The 19,323-nt window shown below is 36.9% G+C and overlaps 2 protein-coding genes across 4 annotated transcripts; one reads left to right on the top strand and one right to left on the bottom strand.

Annotated features, from left to right (window-relative positions):
* The first annotated feature begins 653 nt into the window (after nt 1-653).
* On the top strand, nt 654-2,136 carry LOC104594962 (MATE efflux family protein). Its single transcript, XM_019197253.2, has one exon. It carries the CDS (start codon nt 654-656, stop codon nt 2,052-2,054), a length of 1,401 nt encoding a protein of 466 aa, XP_019052798.1. The 3' UTR covers nt 2,055-2,136.
* Nucleotides 2,137-2,387: 251 nt separating this feature from the next.
* LOC104594507 (UDP-xylose transporter 3) lies at nt 2,388-17,794 on the bottom strand. 3 transcript variants are annotated; one of them, XM_010254809.3, is made up of 9 exons: nt 17,605-17,794; nt 17,305-17,357; nt 17,059-17,211; nt 14,454-14,638; nt 13,227-13,294; nt 7,597-7,729; nt 6,268-6,429; nt 5,910-6,182; nt 2,388-2,838 (listed from the first exon to the last, which is right to left on the bottom strand). In XM_010254809.3, the coding sequence occupies exons 3-9, from the start codon at nt 17,177-17,179 to the stop codon at nt 2,722-2,724; spliced, it is 1,059 nt and encodes a 352-aa protein (XP_010253111.1). In that variant the 5' UTR covers nt 17,180-17,211; nt 17,305-17,357; nt 17,605-17,794; the 3' UTR covers nt 2,388-2,721. The 3 variants fall into 3 exon arrangements, with proteins under 3 accessions (XP_010253111.1, XP_010253112.1, XP_010253113.1); XM_010254810.3 differs by having other exon boundaries at nt 17,059-17,225; nt 17,605-17,744; XM_010254811.3 differs by having other exon boundaries at nt 17,059-17,217; nt 17,605-17,744.
* Between the last annotated feature and the right edge of the window lie 1,529 nt (nt 17,795-19,323).

Genomic DNA, 19,323 nt, shown 5'->3' with positions numbered 1-19,323 from the left:
TATACATCTCATATCCGGAATTTATTTTAGTCCACCCCTAGGGTGGAGCTAAGATTTTTAGGGGCAGGATTAAATCCTGCCCATGGGTTGATGTTAAATTCACGGGCAGGATACGGTTTATAAGAGGGGGAGGGAGAGATACTAATAGACTAGGAGGGGGCTGCAATTCAGATTTCTGAGATGGATTATAGTCCACTTATCCCAATAATTAAAAGGCTGGTCAGCCCGCTCCATAAACTTTGGTACAGTTTGTACAATTGGAACAGTAATAAGTTGAATGAATCAAAATTCACACACGCACAGGGGAGGGGGGATAGTGAATCATAGGTGGAGGTATGGTTAAATAAAATTGAAAAACTAATAAAAGTTTCTGAGGTGGACTGAACTCCACAGTTCAATCCCACGGCATGGTGTGTGTGTGTGTGGAATTCACATCTGCGCCCCACAATGCCCCACAGCACATCCCCATCTTGTATCGGGAACATCTCCCGATAACAAGTACAGGAGATGATGAGACATCACTGGGAGATGTTCCCAATACAAGGTGGGGATGTGCTGTGAGGCATTGTGGGGCACCCCCTCATGGGGCGCAGATGTGAACTCATGTGTGTGTGCGTGTGCGCGTGCATATAGATGTGAAACTTAAGTTTTGTATGGATGCATTGCAGGCGGCAGAGGAGCTAAGGTTACTGGGTAAGATTGCAGGCCCCATAGTATTGACGAGCCTGCTCTTGTACTTTAGGTCGATCATCTCCATGTTATTCCTAGGCAATCTAGGGGACGTTGAGTTAGCTGGTGGATCACTTGCTATTGGGTTTGCAAACATCACAGGCTATTCAATCATGAAGGGACTAGCCATGGGGATGGAACCAATTTGTTGCCAAGCGTATGGAGCAAAGCGATGGACTGTTCTCAGCAAAACTTACAAAAGGTCTGTGTGCCTACTGTTACTCGCAACAATACCCATATCATTACTCTGGTTGTACATGGAACCCATACTACTATGGTTAGGTCAAGACCCCATGATTACATTAGTGGCCAAGGTCTACATCACTTTCTCTCTTCCTGACCTGCTAGCCCAAGCCCACCTCCACCCTCTAAGGATCTTTTTAAGGACCCAAGGCTTAACTAAACCTTTAACTTTAACTGCTACTGGTTCAATGCTTCTCCACCTTCCCATAAATTACTTCCTTGTGAAACATTTAAATTTGGGAGTGAGGGGTGTTGCCTTGGCCACAGCCTGGAACTCCCTGAACTTGAACCTGGGCTTACTAATTTATTTGGTTCTGTCCAAAAAAGCACTAAAGCCTTGGGATGGATCACTTCTCTCATGCTTTAGAGGTTGGTGGCCACTACTTACTCTGGCAGTGCCCAGTATATTATCAGTGTGCTTGGAGTGGTGGTGGTATGAGATAATGCTTCTTCTATGCGGGCTCTTAAGCAATCCACAGGCTACCGTGGCTGCGATGGGCATCCTTATTCAGACAACGGGCTTAATCTATGTCTTCCCTTACTCGTTGAGTTTGGGCTTGTCAACTCGTGTGGGACATGAGTTGGGGGCTAACCGTCCAACCAGGGCCCGATGGGCGGCTATTATTGGACTAATTGTAGCTGTGGCATGTGGGATTTTAGCCTTTACTTTCACTTTTGCTGTAAGATACGTGTGGGGAAAGATGTATACAAGTGAGCTACAGATCCTGGCACTCACGTCCTCCGCGCTTCCTATCTTGGGATTTTGTGAGCTCGGTAACTGTCCCCAGACAGCCGCCTCTGGGGTCTTGACAGGGTCTGCAATGTTTAAAGTAGGAGCCAACATTAACTTCGGTTCCTTTTACCTAATTGGATTACCGGTAGCGTTTTTCATGGGCTTTTGGTTGAAGATAGGCTTTTTAGGGTTGTGGTTCGGTCTTGTTGCGGCTCAGGCTTCATGCGTGTCTATGATGATGTATACATTACTTCACACCGACTGGAAATACCAAGCTAAGAGAGCCAGGGACATAACCCAAACTGCAGAAGCAAGCCAGAACGATTTGGAAGCCAACTTGCTCAACTGACCACTGACAGTTTCTTTGAATAATATATCAAATGAGACTTACCATTTCAAGAATTCTCCATGTTTTGAGGATGGCCGTAATACATTTTTTTTTTCGCAATCGATTCTAATACGTAGATGAATACAAAGTATTTACATCCCTCCGCAACTCTTAATTTGCAAATGTAATGCAGTTGTCACAATTGAAGAGAGAGAGAGAGAGAGAGAGGGAGGGAGGTATCTAGTGTACATTCAATCAGAAACCGAATTTAATTGCTCTGAGGACTCGTACTTAACGTTTTCGAAGTACCAAACAAAACGTAAAATAACCACCCCTTCATCAAGAGAGAACTGCTTAGAGCAAAAATAAAACCTTCTCAGCATATTAAGAAACAATAGTACCCAATGGGCATTAAAACAAGCATCCCATTCTGGAGAATTGAATGTTTGCAAGCCTAATTCATACAATGACAATGGTCAAAACTTCTAAACATAAATGCTTTCCTTTCAATTCTGCTAACTATTATAATAGAGGGAGTTCCTTCTGATCTCAAGAAGCCCACACCTGTATCATCTCTGGATGCAATCAAAGGAGATTACCCATGTTTCCAACATCTTCATCGCTTCGCTGGACCACCTCCAATGTTAATTTACTCCGGCTGTATGAATTAACTTCTGATAGAAGTCTTTTATGCATGCAAGTCTTTGTTTGAGTTCCATACTGGAACTTTTGTTATGCTACTATCACCAACAATCCCCGTTCCATTTTCCATGCTTATTAACGGATCAGATTCACTTTCCTTTGCCTGGAAGCATTCAGGATATAAAGTGATTAATTGAAAGCTGGAACAAAGACTAAAATTAACCACACAGAATGGGAATCATAAATTTACTATTAGCAGCTGCATAGTTGAGTTGAAGCAGAGAAGATAGATCCAACATAATATGAAGTTTAAAGGATAGGATATCCGCCAAAGCTGCCTACTTATATAGATGACAATGCCTCGGATTGGGTTTAGGACACAACATTAGCCTACTAGCTAATTGCTTCTTCACAAAAGCAAAATTGTCCTTAAAGCATGGGGTTTTTTTTTGGGTAAAGCACTAAAGCCTCAAGGCATGGGTGGTATATGGTAAATTAGGATTATATGCTTTCAAAATTTTAGTAAAATAATTAATTTAAGAATAGCTTTTTTGAAAATAATAACTAATTAATTTAAGAATAATTATAGAACAGTATAATAACCATAGTAATAGTTAATATTTTTATCTAATGCTCTGGCTGCACCATTCAAAATAGAGATTATTAGAAAGAAAATCATCAGAAAGGAGTCCGAATATAAGGATTATATTTAGTTCTAAGGACACTCACCTTACATGATAAGAGGATCATATTTTTCCCATCTATGCCTATTTAAGTCTAAAATATGTTGTATACCTTGTTTAACGTTTTTTAAAGTTTCATAAATAAATTTAGTATTTTCTAATATTATTCTATCTTTTCTTAACTTCCTCAAGTTTCCAAATTTCTGAGTGAAGTTTACAAAATTTCCCCCAGATTTCCACATTTAAACATGGCAATGCTAAAGAAAATCAAAACTTTGAACCATGGGTTCCTTTTACTATTTATAAAGATTAGAGAAATACTTTTAAGACATGGAAAGACCTTCAAATTTGTATGGTTGTTTGTGGCTCTTTGATGTATTGGACCTTTGCTTGAAAGGCTTCATTACCTAAGAGATTTTGTGTTCAAATGAATGGCTGTTTTAGGTGTAGAGTGTGGCATAGTGCAAAGCCCATTTGGGGCCATTAATCCCATTTTTCATACATATTTTATACATATAGTGTTTAACATTATCCCTTTTTGTTTATCATAAATAAATAAAGAAAATGCAGATTAGCCAACCCCATATAATTGGGATAAGGCTTGGATGATGATAATGATGACAATGATATAAACATAAAGGTAAGGTTTCAATTTTCAATCGCCATTTAAATGCAGGACCAAGTAGTAAATTCAAGAGAGTGTACTGGAGGAAAAGGCTGAAAGACAAACTTGTTTGAATAGAGAAGCTGTTAGGGAGGATCTGTCAACCCTTTTCCAGTTTGTTGTAAAAAGGGAGTTAACCCCGTAGGCAGGGGAAGGGGCCTTGGTGTTGGTGGGGGAAGAGGATGATTCAGAAAAAGTAGATGAAGGAGAATACAAGAAGATTTTTACAAGACACATTATATAGATAATACAAGAAGATTGTTTCAGGAGTTGGAGCTGAAGTACCCGATGAATGACGAAAGTCCTATTTCGGATCGGTGAGTGGTTGAGGGTTTGCTTTAGGGCTGTGCTTTGGTTGGGTTTGGAAGTCCTTTTAGTTTATTGAAGGGTGTGGACTCTGGAAGCAAGCTGTGGGGTAGTTGATAGATATCTTATCACCTCCTTTGTAGCTCTTTTTCTTTTTCAACAAAATGCCTTTTTTATTTATTACCAAAAAATTATTAAGATTATGATAATTCATAACAAGGGAGAGATCGAGGAGGATGCCACTCATAGAAATAGAGCAAGATGGGCAAAACGGAGAGGTGCATCTGGAGTTTTATGTGTTTGGCGAATACCACTTAGATTAAAAGGAAAATTCTATAAAACAGTTGTAAGGTCAGCTATGTTGTATGGAGCAGAGTATTGGGCAGTCAAGAAACAACATATCTAGAAAATGAGTGTGGCAGAAACGCACATGCTGAAATGGATGAGTGGAAAAACAAGAAATAGGATCAGAAATGAAGTTATTCATAGGAACTTAGGAATGGCTCCAATAGGTGATAAAATGAGACAAACTAGACTAGGATGGTTTAGTAATGTGCATAGAAAGCCATCAACTTACAAGTACCAACATAGGAAGGGCAAGGAGTAGACCAACATAGGAAGTAGTAAGAAATGATTTAAGCATCAATAATTTGACAATGGATATAGCATAAACAGAATGGATTGGTGAAACAGGATTCATGTAGCCAACCCCATATAGTTGGATAAGGCTTGGATGATGATGATGATGAAAGTACTGTGGAAATATTGTAAACAAATCAAAGACTGTTTTGCTAATAGGGCAGGATCAGACTCAGATTCTGATGGCATATCTAAGCCAAAATAAAGAAAGAAAAGAAAAGAACCTCTGTAACTCTGACAAACACACATAAAACAAGAAAATTAAAAATTTAGTAATTGGACCATGTGAGGACATATCTTATTGGCAGGATGTGAAAATAAGGATTCGACTACAATACTGGAAAGACATGATACTAGAAAAACTTGTAACCAATCAACCAGTATCATGAAAGTGAGAACCAATCAGGAGTTTTTTTATGGGTTTTTATTGTTCAGTACACCCCATAAACTTTAGTACAATTTGTATAGTTGGAACAGTAACAGGTGGAGGAATGAATCAAAATTCAAGGGGGGTAGTGAATCATAGGTGGAAGTGTTGGTAAATAAAACCCAGAAACCTAATAAAAATCTCTGAGATGGACTACACTCTAAATTTCCCTTTTTTTTAATCATATCCACAGGGGTTTTATTGGTCAAGGCCCTTTGTTATATGTCTTTCCGGCAGCATAGATTTTTCCTGCAAATAAACATGAATCACGTTTAAATTCACATTATGGAGAGTTGAACCTAGGTCTATGATATGATTAGAGATTGCACTATCCTGCATCTGCAACCTGTAACAATAGCTCTTGATGATAAAGTCTGATTAACATGTAACTATGCAATTGGTCATTACTTAATCATTAGTAATGTAATACATGTTTGGTTGCTTGGGCCAAAACTTGATTCAAACACTCCGAAGTTATCTACAATTGCAATGGAATAAGCAAGAGTAAGCGGTACCTGGGACAGTTGTGTCGATGCTTCACTAGCTTTTTGCTGACTCTCATGAGAGCAGAAGTATGAATAAAGTATCATACCAACTAGAGCAATCAGGATTCCAAATATATTCCGCCAGCTAAATGGGTTGTAAAGTAAAACATAACCAAAAGCCAAAACTAAGCACGTTTTTAGGTGCCCCAGGACCTGATATGTGACAGCAGACGTCTTCCCAATTACAAGAAATGTACTAAAGTTAACAGAGACAGAGATGAGGCAGGACAGAACTATAAACACCTGCAACCAAAATAATATAAGATATAACTAAAGAATTTTGAGCAAAGTTAACAGAAGATGTCACCAAGAATTGTTCAGTGCTCACCAGCACTTGGGGTGTATACTTGAAAGCAAAAACATTTTGATTAGTTAAAAGCCCATCTAGAAATGGACCAGATATGAACAAGGTCATTGCTTGATAGGGACAAGATTGATACAAGAGCTGGGTTGAAGACACTTTAAACCTCTTCTGGATGGTATTTGTCATCTGACAAGAACTGGTTAAGATCTTAAACAAAGTATATATAAAGTTATACAAGATAAAAATAAATAAAAAGAAGTGGACATTTATAACAAGGAAAGTACATATATATCAAATAAAAATCATATCTCACTGCAATAGTTTAATCATCAGTTCACCATACAGGATTTCCATCACCATCCATGCCCTAACAAGTCAAGATACCATCTTCACTTAAGGATGCCTAACCAGAAAAGAGAGTAGCATCTTCTCATGGAAAGGCATGCAGTGCAGTACATATTTTCATACTTTCAGTAACTGGTTGAGATTGCAATAATGATTTCACCATTTCATTTTATTTCTATTTGCTTCTTCAAGGATATCCAAGATAAACAATCCTTTGACAGTATATATGGCGGACATGGAAGAGAAAGGAATTCCCTCAAAATTCCCAGTAGTTGGGACCCATAAACAAGTCCCACATTCCAGCTTGTATGTCATGAATGTGGAAAGTGGTGAGTGGAATGACCTTAGAATTCCTCAATACAATTGTAAATTTTATGCAAGCAGAAATAGACAACTACCTAAAGAGACAAAATTTATACCAATCAAAAAGAAGATAGAAGATTTATGTCAGAAGACCATGCATCCATCTTGATGGGGGATGAAAAACTATCTAGTATGGTCAGATGAAATCTACTAGTTCCGACTCAACAAGTATGTCACAACAGTTCCGACTCAACAAGTATGTCACCATTTCATTTTATTTCTATTTGCTTCTTCAAGGATATCCAAGATAAACAATCCTTTGACAGTATATATGGTGGACATGGAAGAGAAAGGAATTCCCTCAAAATTCCCAGTAGTTGGGACCCATAAACAAGTCCCACATTCCAGCTTGTATGTCATGAATGTGGAAAGTGGTGAGTGGAATGACCTTAGAATTCCTCAATACAATTGTAAATTTTATGCAAGCAGAAATAGACAACTACCTAAAGAGACAATTTATACCAATCAAAAAGAAGATAGAAGATTTATGTCAGAAGGCCATGCATCCATCTTGATGGGGGATGAAAAACTATCTAGTATGGTCAGATGAAATCTACTAGTTCCGACTCAACAAGTATGTCACAACAGTTCAACTACAACACAAAATTCATATAAGAACCAGAGAGAAGTATCAATCAAGGATACAATCTGAGCAATGCAAGTTGTAACAACTGCAAGCAAGGACAAAACAGATCCCAGAACATTGAGCTGCAGATCAGTCACAGTCGCAATGCCAACACCCACAAGAAGAATGGTTAGAGAAAACTGGATGCTCCTACTGCACAAAGATAAAGAAGATATTAGATATAGCCATAAGTAGACAAAGAAATCAAAGAAAGCAGGCATACATCATAAAAACGATTAAAAAAATACAAGATGCAAGACATGGATGTGAGACAAAAAATAATCAAAAGTCAATCCCTGAAAAATGTAGTTTGGAGTTAGTCCATCAATAACCTCTCAGTGCATGTGGTAAAAGTTTTATGCATTCTGAAACTATGTCAGATATCTTGGCAGTATAGAACAAAAAACTCATTCAGACTCACCATCCAAAGAACTAGTTATTCTGTTACTACTTATGAACAAAAGCAACAATCTTCTTGCCATGTGTGTCAGTAACTTCATCAACTCATTCGTATCTATACTACTATTAAAAGTGTGAATGAGAGTATGGAATTTCGTTAACTCATGCATTAAACTTTTGCATGCGGTAGACAGAATGTAATTTGAACAACCACTTTTCTCCTCATTCAAATCCCTCTCATTAAGTCTTATATTTAAGGTATCAATTCCCATAACATTCACTGAATCCTTTTCTTGACTAGAATGCCCCTATTTTTGAATTTGGTCCCTCTCTAATTGTTAGGGCACAAAATGTAATTTGAACTACTACATCTCCTCATTCAATTTCTTCTCATTAAGTTTTATATTTAGGGTATTAACTCATTCTTTCATTGAATCCTATATTAATTAACCATATTAAATAAATAAAAGTGTGGCAAAGAATAATTGTTTTTATTGATGATAAAAAGAAAATACAAATTAAAAACCAACCCAAAAAATGGAGTTGTTTACCTGTTTGGTGCTGGGTCAACAATTCAACCTTTTGGATAAAAATGCGTCAACCCTTGATGCCATAGTTAAATAATAATAATAATAATTAAAAAAAATGAAAACACATAAGCATCTAAAAATACAAAAAAAATAGAGAAAACATTTGGGCACATATCTAATATGGTATATTTGTCATATTAAACAAAAACAAGTGTGACAAATAAGAATAATTTTTGTAGACATAGAAATATAAAAAATTGTAGAAAATTTTAGATACATATTATTTAATATCATCATCAAAAATTGCCACGTGTAAAGCGTGTGCACACTTACTAGTCTGGAATAGAAGTTCTTAATGACTTCTTGTCAAGACCCTATTTTGGCCATATGAGCAAGGTAAGATGGCCTACTTAGTTAGGTCACCTAAACTCTACTACAGTCGGTGTTCCTTTAGCAGATGAGACATATAAATAAAGGCTTGAAATCAAAAAAAGAAGAAGAAGAAGAAGAAGAAGAAGATTCGATGTCAGATAATACTCAAGATGTTGGGGAAGGAGTTTAACTTTCCATTTCCTAAGGGAGGTGTTTGGAGCACATTCTAGAACTGCACATCACTACCCGTAGTACCAATTGCAGACCACAAAAGGAGAAGCAAAATATGGTTAAGTTTGTTTGCCTTTACCTCTTCTTTTACTTTTTTTTTTCTTTTCTTTTTGTTGTGTTTTATTGTTATTGTTCCCTTGGCCTTGCTGTGTAAAAGACTAACTAGGCAAGAAGCTGTACCATACAAGAAATTCCTTTCACCCCAGATCCAGCAAGACAGTTTAGCCACTGAAAGCATTTCCTTTAGATCCACCAAGACAGTCTCTCTTGTGTCATTTAGGAAATAGACCAGACCACAAAGGCCCCTGCCAAAGATTTGACGACCCTACTTGATTGCATATGCAAATCAAATCACCTTTCAATGATGAAGAGAAATGACTTCAAAATGAACTCTGTAACTTGAATCCAAATGCTTTGATCTTAAAAGGGATTACTCCCAAGGTGATGATCCGCCACTAACCATTGAGAGAAGCAAAGGTTCCTGGACCAAAATCTCCTCTCAGGCCTTGTTCGTTTACAATTTTGTAACTTACCCGGGTAAGTGCACTTACCCAGGTAAATGTTTCCTAAGTGCACTTACCAAGTAAATGTTTTACCTAGGTAACATTTACCTGGGTAAGTTCACTTACCCATTTTCTTTTGATTCCCAGGTAAGAATATAATTACCTTTTTAACCATAAAAAGCTAATGTCAAAATGGGCAAACTTGTCCCATTATGTTTTATAATTTTCCCCCAAGTGGGAAAGTAACTTACCCACCTGGGAGATGGGTAAATTTTATCAGGTAAATGAGGCTCTCTTTACCGTGGGGCCCAGTAGTTAATGCAAAATAGAATGCTGTAAAGTTGGTCAATGGGAAAGAGATACCCATTGACCAACTTTCCCCCTCTTATTTACCGGCAAACAAACAGGGCCTCAAGCACTGAGATAGAGTTTAGGCAACATCTTGAACAAAGCAACAACCAATGTATGCAAAAAAACTATACTCAAGAAATAGTATGAGAAAGGGAATTCATTCTTATCCAAACCAATCTAATAATCATGGTAGATTTGTAAAGATAGACACCTGGGTAAGAACAAGAAGATAGAATAGGATATGTAATTATGTATCCCCAAGGAAATTGATAGCTATGTGTGGAAAACCTTACCCTAAGCACTAGAACTTTGAGTTTCTTCACACGGTCCCTTACACTTGAAGCCTCAACCCATAAGTTGGGGAAAACGAACCCACACTGATCCAGGGAACTAGCAGCCTACAAAGGGAAGGAGGAAGACAAACAATCAAAATTAGTCATGGAAACAGCAATAACCCTTTCAGTAGGTGGAAAAGGGATGTGGCATGTAAGGTCAAGCTAGGGCCCTCAGTTCACCATTCTCTGATCCCAGGCAATTGGTTTTAGAACAACAAAATAAGATACCCACAAATAGACAAGGTTAGGGTGCATTAACCTCTATCAGATGAAGGTTATGATACCTAGGCGGTTGCCAGCAATCAAGTAAGTAGACCGTACCTTCAATTTTGATGGATTTGATTGAAATTTGGGACTCTGGTGTCTACCCTTCCATCTGTGGAGAAAGGCTGATCCTCAAAATGGTTGGTAGGGTATGTAGGGGCCTAGAAGCAGTTGACCACTGAACTAGAATGGGAACTGCTCTTGTATGAGATTAAAGCTGAAGAACAAGAACCTTCTCTCTGTTCCCTGTTGAAAGGTTAAAGAAGAACAAATCTAACCCAGCTAATTGAATCCTTAACTCAGGCAATGATGTGGATTGTGAATCTACCACATCACCTGATGATCACTGGCAACCTCAACATGGATGGTGGAATAGTGAAACAGGATTCTTGTAGCCAACCCCATATAGTTGGGATAAGGCTTGGATGATGATATGGGGTCGGCTACAAGAAAATTAGATATGTTATTAGAAGAAAAATACAAGAAAGAGGCCATTGGGATCCCAAGCACAAAGTGAGGATTTGGCAACAGAACTCAAGAAACAAGGGCAACACCTATATTGCAAAGTAACAAAAAAACACAAATAGAAATCCTATAATACAGTTTAATTCACCCAACCCTTGCCCTAGCAAGAATATTAGCTAAAGAATCCAACTGAATGGGATGATAACCCTAAATGCCAAGGCCCTCGCCCTCCTGATAGCATATCTTAATCTCCATGGGACGGTCAGAATTATCTAATGCAACCAATAAGCACCAAGAATCATCTTCTTTAGCTAATATTCTTAGTGCAAGATTTGATGGGACTGTCAGAATACCAGACCATATCTTTGGGACTGTCAAAATATCAAATAGCTGGGTTTTCTTTGTTTTACATTGGCCTCCGTCCTTCTTAGTGATCTGGCATGGTCTCTAGACCTATACTTGGGCTTCAATCAGGCCTTAGGTTCAAATAGATTCTTGTTAGCAATGTTTCTTAGTGCAAGTTTTGATGAGTATAATACACAAAATAAAAATAAAAATCCTATAATACAGTTCAATTCACCCAACCCTTGACCTGGCAAGAATATTAGCTAAAGGATCCGTCTTCATGAGATGATAACCCTAGATGTCATGGCCCTCACCTTCCTGATAGCATATATTAATCTCCATGGGACTGCCAGAACTATCAATCATCCAACCAATAAACACCAGAAATCATCTTCCCCTTATACCAGCTCCAATCTCTTATCCCATTAAAGAACAATCAATAGGTGCTTCCAAAAAAATGCCAAATTCTCATCTCTGACATAATTACAAGTTCCATATCGGGTAAAACTAAGCAAGGGTGTTCTCCCCCACCCCCACCCCCCCATCTAGCACACAAAGGCCCTGGGTTCAGGTTCCCAAGCAAGAGAAACCCATGATGGAGAAAAATAAGAAAGGCTAAGAAAGATCCAGATTGTTTCCTTTTTTATCCATAACTGATTAATTTTAGACGTTCTCTTCTTGACTAGTTAACTGGAGTAACACCAATCTTCAACATTACCTTAACAGGATCAGCATTACCAGCATGGGGGTGTTGGAAGACCCATAAATCATGTTTTTCATGATGTTTTTACAGCAATTAAGGTCCTTTATATAGACCATAAGGGCACAGGGATAAGGTGATCTGTCAAACTTTGTATGAGATGACCATGAACTCTTCAACCTAAAAACTAGCAACACTCTGAAATCACTGCCAATATAGAAATAACTTCTAAGGCTTCTTAAAGAGAGGAATGGTGCTGCACAGATATAACTGTGTCTTGTACTCTTATGCACTGATTAGCCTGAACCAGAGAACCACCTTTTTTCTGCATTATCCCTTCACAAAGGAAGTATGGAAAATGGCTTTAAGTACCTTCAGGTGGAAGGGTTGTTTCCCAGCCACAATTGAAGGCTCTCTTAATGGTTGGCATAAAAGGAAAAAGTCAGAAAGGCAAGATTTTATGAGGCATAATATGTTGCAGCTTTTTGGAGTACATGGAGTCACAAACTGAGAGGAATGCCTGCATTATTGAAAACGATGCATATACAAAGGAAACTCTTACCATTAGAGTGAAAACAACACTATGTTCATGGCTGTCAGCTAACAAAAAGTTCAGTGGAGCACCTTACAATTTATTTTTTGAACTATAGACCTGTATTCTTGATTTTTTTTACTTTCTTGACTCTCTTGACTTTATTCCCTAAACACACATGCCCATATACAAACAAATATGCACATAAAGAAGGAGATGAAGAGAGGAAATCATTATGACAAAATGTGATCCCAACCCCAACAAGCATGCCTAACAGTTCAACCCTTTACAAATGATGACAGAATTCAGACAAAATTCCAATAAACCCAAGTATTCCAGCCATTAACATGGAACCTTCACTATTAAACGCATGGTTCCAAGTAGTCAACCATGACATCTGCAATAAAATCCACTTGAATAAAAAAGGCAGACATAAATTTGTCATGGCATTACCTTTCAAGTTTCAACAGTGAGTAACTTGTGCTTGAATAATTTCATTAGAAATAAAACAATACAAAAATGACTAGAAATTATTTATTCACTATAGTATAGGCAAAGGTTCAGAAAATTATAATAATTATTATTATCATTTTGTTTAGAGCAAAAATAAGATGAAGACCAACCTGAATCTCTTCCTAAAGAAGAGGGTCTCCAAAAGAACAGTACAAGGGATGATTGCTAGCTTAGTCATCTGCAGTGGAAAACAATGATGAAGAATATGACCATGAATGTCATAGTTTAGGCATAAACAGAACTTGATCTCAGTGAAAACTAAATAAATAAACCACTATTACCATCTAGGAACATCTATTCATACATCTATAACAATTTTTACTTGTCTTTAGGTGATAGAAAATTTTGAAAATCTGAAAGAAGAAATGGTAAGAGATAACTACAATACTGAAAACATCCCATTGCACTTTATGGCTTTTTATTTTTATCAGTGCACTTTATAGCTCTGCTTCAAGAGAGAATTGTCTAGAAAGATGAATGAAACAATCCAATTGGCAAGGTTTAAAATCTCAGTGTCGGTGGAAATGTCGCTCACCCAAATATAAGAAACATGTCAGAAATGTCGGAAATATCATATGGAAATATTGTAAAAATTATAGGCATGGTGGAAACATTGTAAAATGTGCAAAATATAGAATGATATTTTATGAATGATAAAAGAAGCATAGACACACCCTTTTAAATTATTGTCTTGTTCCAAACCACTAAACAAAGCTAAGAAACTAAGGTTATAGACAAAGGAGTATGTTCAGAAGTTGCCCTGTAAACTTTAAGATTCAAAGCTTCATGATAGAATGAGCTAAAGCAAAACTTGAACTCATAGAAAATGTAAATGGTTGTAATATATCAACCAAATAATTTATTACACAAAAGAAAAACTAATATTTAACTTCATGCTTGAAATGAATATTGAGCTAGCTCAAAGTAGTAATCATGTAAGTTAGGCAAGCAATCACATTGTCACTCCACATATCTACAATATCATCACCAACTTATGTTATAATACTATATATTGTACTCCATATAGTGCTAGTAGCGTTCATTGGGGAATATGTCAATTCCAGCGAAATTTCGTGTCTACCCATGAAATGAAAATATTAGGGAAATTAGGGACATTTTAAACCATGCCGATTGGTCAGTTCACTAGTAATAACAAGAATGAATTTACAAGAGCCAAGCTAGTTTGTCTGAGAAAAGAAAAAAGACAAAACCACATTGATCCAACAAGGACCAGACTTCAGCCTGAAACTCTACATACAAAGTTGTGCAATATGAATAATCTCATTCAATATTCACATATTGTACCAGACAAAAGTTGTAAGAGAAAAGAACTCTACCTGATAGAAACCAACAGAGTTGAAACCCAAGCTAAGATTCAAAAGTCCAATGGAGATCCCATTGAGTATTCCAAAACCCATTACAGCTCTTGCATCAAAAGGTTTGTGCTCAAACAGTTTCATCCATAATGCCACATGAAGTGAGCAGAATGTGACCAGAAGATGCCAGCTTGTTAAAGTTGTGGCTGCACAGCACAAGGTCAGAAGAAAACATATAAAGATCTTTGCATATCAAGTAAGGCACTTTTAACCCATAAAAATGAATTCAATATTTCAAGAACTCTTTTTTGGTTTATAACCACAGCATCTTTCCCAGATGGAATGACCAGAAAACAAGCGCAATGAGAAGCAAGTGTTCACTCCCTAGAACCTATGAGAACAACAAAGTCGTTATTTAAAAAACCTGTCCATCAACATGACAATAGTCCCCATGAATCAACTTCCACGAAGAAATTGGTGATGCAGGCATTGAAGCAAAGAAAGAAACCGTGGAAGAAGAAACCAGTTTATTCATATTCTCGAACCAATGGAATTTTGAATTTTTTTGGTGATTTGGATGAGTTTTTCATAAGTTTATTTTTAGTTCATTAGCATCCATGGAATAGGGTTAGTCATCTTATAGAGTCAATATAGACAGTTTTTAGAAATTTTGAAAACTTGAAAATACAGCAGTCACTTCTTTCAGCCTATTTTTCAATGTGGGTCTGGTGTCATCAGATGGGTTATTGAGTTAACTATCCAATGAGACCAAGATCTTCTAAAATAACATGTTTTGGAGGAGTTATGGCCATCTTAGTGATAGGGTGTCAATGTGGCGGTTTTTGACAGAATCTGAGTCTTTCTTTTTTTTTTTGGCTTATTTTGGAGTTATTCTTGGTTTATTTAGTTGTAGTAGGATTAGTAATCGATTACTATAGTCATTTTAGAAGTTGGAATCCATTTAAGTGTCCCTTGTATATTTTCCTATGGTTTGCTTAGTTTTGAAGCAAATAATTCTAGTAAATGACAAAATCATGCAACTCATGAAAACTTTGTCCTACAGACATGGTGGGACCTACAAAAAGGCACACTACAAAATATTCTTTTCATGGATCTCATCTTAGCATATAGGACAAAGAGGTCTAAGAGTTGCATTCCTAGTTTTGTAGCAGTTAGGAGTTGTTTGTAATCTTTTTTTTTTTTATCAGCATTGTTTGTAATCAATTTCCTAGTTGAAATTGTGGCCCATAAAAAGTCATCTAGGACCTTAATTTGAGTCTATAAATAGAACCATTGTGATTGAATTTTAGGATGAGAATAAATGGAATAAAAGTTTGTTTTGAAGTTACCTTCAAGTAAACTTGTAATCTTCTTTCTCTCTCTTTCCTATCTCTTCTAAAACAACAATATTTTTTTCTTTTTCTTTTTCTTTTTTTTTGAGAAAAGATAACTTGTATTAAACTTGAATAAATAAAAATGGGAAGGGTCTACATGAGAGGATTTTTCTTTTCATAATTCAGATCCTTAATTTCCCCTCTTCTTCCTGCCGTGTCCAACCTAGTGAGACTTTCTCTTCCCATCTACACCAAAGGGTCTACGATTACATCTATTTTTCTATTAAACCCCCTCTAGGAAGATCCATAGCTTGTGCAATTTCTTGTCCTCAAACTTTTCTCCAACAGGTGGAATACCTTCTGAACCAAGCCCCTAGTAATCCCTCATTATCCAAATATCAAAAGGCTCATGAAAAATTATCTCACTAACAGCAAAAGGTGATAGCACCATTTAATCCTTATTTACTTTTCAGGGATAATTACCATCCAACCTCTGCACTTCATAGTAGCAGAAGCATCACGATACAATGCCAAGCCCCAGTTAATTGCAAGAAAGATGGTGAATTCACATAGTCAACATCCCAGAGTTTATGCAATGAAACTAAATGTAGAAATGTGGATTCTGTATGATAATTCTGATAGTAGAACCTGGTACTTTGTATGAATGTTGTCTATTTTAGTAGTTCATCAACCATCAGAATCTATAAATATTATGTTGTACCAATAACCCAATGTGCTGATTAGATTCAGAACAAAATCAATATCAATACAACAAATATGGGAACAAAAATAAAATTTCCATTTGATCAAATGATATATGAGATTGCCAAGCCATAGGAAAGAACCACCAACTTGTATACATAAAATTAGAGAGAGATAGACATGTCGCTACTGGTACTTCCAATTAATTAAGGAATCTTCCTAAGTTGACCTTCGCCTCTCAGGAACCAGTAATTTGCCTTGTCTACAGCCTAACATCAAACTAATCCGAATAAAATACAAGTTCAACCGACTTTGAAACTCAAGTTGGATATAAGAGATTTAAAGCTCGCATAATGGTTATAGTTGAAAAAGCATTGAAAATTGAAAATGATCTATACACTTCTGCAATTGGAAAATCTGCATAAATCATCGGGGAGAATCTAATGGCAAAACAAAGCACCAAAGAACACCCATCAGTTTAACAATACATAATAACTTCCAAATAACCGCTTTGACTGATTGAGATAAATAAGGGGCAATACTTTTCAGACGAAATAATGAATCTGAGAACTGATAGATAATTCACTAACCGAAAGTGAAACCAAGTGAACTAATAAGCGCCTTGTTGCAAATCACAATCGATACGGACGAAACCACTGAAAGACTCAATGCTCCGATGGTTCCCAGCTGAAACCGCCCGCTCTCACTCATCTTATCTCAGCTTTAATCACTACCTTCTCGATCTGGATCTAGCACTCTATCCATCAGAAACTACAGTGTACTCCCAAGACTAAAGTGTAAGAAAACGCACGTAAAATTGAAGATGGCATTCTCACCTCATTCCTATAGTCCCCAGAGGATAGACAAATCAACACCGAAACAAGTTCAACTGAAAAAGGAACCCAAGATTCAGACAAATCAAATTTAGCTCTTACGATTTTGAAGTAGATGAAAAGAAATAATAATAAATTCAGTCTTTCAGAAACCCCGATCTTTTCCTTATTCTAAAAGATCAGCAAAGACAGAAAGCGGAAAAAATTATGTCCAAAGAGAGGAAAGAAGAGAGCAAAGAGAAGCTGTTCGTTTCTTTTTTTTTATCGAAAAACAAAAAAGAACGGAAAAGAAAAGAAATTCACCTTTGTAGCATTATCAGAGAATTTCAAAATTTTAGTTTGAAATATTTGGGAACCATGGTACTCAGGTTTCATTTCTTTGGCTTCTCTTTATGCAGAAAAAAACAAGTTTGCGGGTGCCGGGTATGCATTTTCTCCCCCTTTCACGCCGCGCATATAGTTTTTGGAGCTATACAAACAAACGTACGCGCGTACATTATTCATAAAATTCTCTTTTGAAACTCCCCCTTCACTTTTTCTCACTTTCTTAAACTTACCCTGGCTGCTGGCTTTTCATTTTTCAAAATTTCCACAAGTCAGAAGAGATTTGCCGTTAGCATATAGACGGTTATTGTAAAATTACTCTTCTAATCCTCTGTTTGGATTTGCCATCTAACCTACCTTAAGCATAGTTGCCGCCGGTTAGGAAAGACGGTCTTTAGCAGTCAGCCGGAACGATGAGTAAGTAAAATCCTAGAGCCTTGGCAAGTTAGGGTGGCTCAGGTACGTTAACTGGCTTGTTCCCGTAGAGATGGGATTCGATTCCCGCTATCATCGGTATGGGCTGGGCTTAGGCCTGGCCCTTGTGTAGCACGAACCCAATCTGAGTCTAATTTGACTTTATCCTAACCTGCCTCGATTATATACATGTATATATGCACCTATAAAAATATATTTATATGTATATATGCATACAAATCAATTTTTAGTGTAGACGGTTTGGCCAATTCAAATCCAACCCGAGCCCGAACCCAATACAAAAATCAAAAGGTATTAAATTTTTGTGTGGATTGGGCTTTGATTAAAGGATAAATTTCTTAAATTATCCTTATAGTTTAGTTAATTGATTAAGTATACTCTTATTGTTTGACTATTATTTAATACTATCCCTACTATTTCAGAAGAATTATCATTACCATTAAAATATTGATGGAAGGGCTGAAATGCATGTTTTGCCCCTATTATTTGACTATTGTCCACGACTAAAATCATTTAGTGGTGATCTCCTTTGATTTGATAAATGGGAACTCCGTTGTCATGTTCACACAATCATAGACCAAGGTGTCATGAAACAACAATCCCTCCTTTGTTTTTGGTAAGTTCTATCTCTTTCTTTCTTTTACTTGAAATGACTAGTCAAAAGGTCAGTCTCAGTATAAAGAAAAAATAAATGATTTCTCCCAGCTTCTTTTTCTAGTGTCAACCTCTGAGAAAAGTGAAGACACATAAAAGGTTTAGGTAAGTCCTTGGAAACCCCTTCATCTCTAATCAAGACACAGAAAAGTGAAGACGCATAAAAGCTTCTTGCCCTCACTCCCACCTACACCCCTTTATTTATAGAGAAAATGAAGGGAGATAGGATTGAATCTTGTTCAGCTACAATGCATGGAATTTAATAGGGATTTTTTACATAAATAAGCAAATATTTTTCAAAGAAAACGGTGCTTAATCGAGTTTTCCTCTTTGGTGAATGATTTTATTCGATTTAAGGGTGGTTTTCATGGGTTTCGTGCGTCCAATGGGAGCTTGGGGAGTGTCTATCATGGTAGACTCGTATTTATGACTGACAGTGAAAGAAAATGTAAATTTGATGAACTTTTAAATGTGGTTTTATTTTTTCTCAATATTAAGTGGGGGTATCTTTGGGTTTTGGGGCTTTTGGATCTATTAGGCTTAATTTCATTGGTCTAGGTGTTTGAAAAGGTTAAGAATAGGTGTGGCATCAGCCATCACCCTTTTGAG

This window comes from Nelumbo nucifera, chromosome 2 (genome assembly GCF_055504915.1).
Source record: "Nelumbo nucifera cultivar China Antique chromosome 2, China Antique-T2T, whole genome shotgun sequence".
In the NCBI taxonomy this organism is placed as follows: domain Eukaryota; kingdom Viridiplantae; phylum Streptophyta; class Magnoliopsida; order Proteales; family Nelumbonaceae; genus Nelumbo; species Nelumbo nucifera.
The sequence above is the reverse complement of the archived record's forward strand: the minus strand, read 5'-3'. Positions and strand labels throughout refer to the sequence as shown.

Excerpts from the sequence above, each read along its gene's own strand:
- LOC104594962 (XM_019197253.2), top strand. The coding sequence starts at position 654 with ATGGATGCATTGCAGGCGGCAGAGGAGCTAAGGTTACTGGGTAAGATT.
- LOC104594507 (XM_010254809.3), bottom strand. The coding sequence starts at position 17,179 with ATGAGTGAGAGCGGGCGGTTTCAGCTGGGAACCATCGGAGCATTGAGT. Across the intron at positions 14,639-17,058 it reads TTCACTTGGTTTCACTTTCG|CCACAACTTTAACAAGCTGG; the intron begins GTTAGTGAATTA and ends TGTGCTGTGCAG. Across the intron at positions 6,183-6,267 it reads AGTATACACCCCAAGTGCTG|GTGTTTATAGTTCTGTCCTG; the intron begins GTGAGCACTGAA and ends TTTTGGTTGCAG.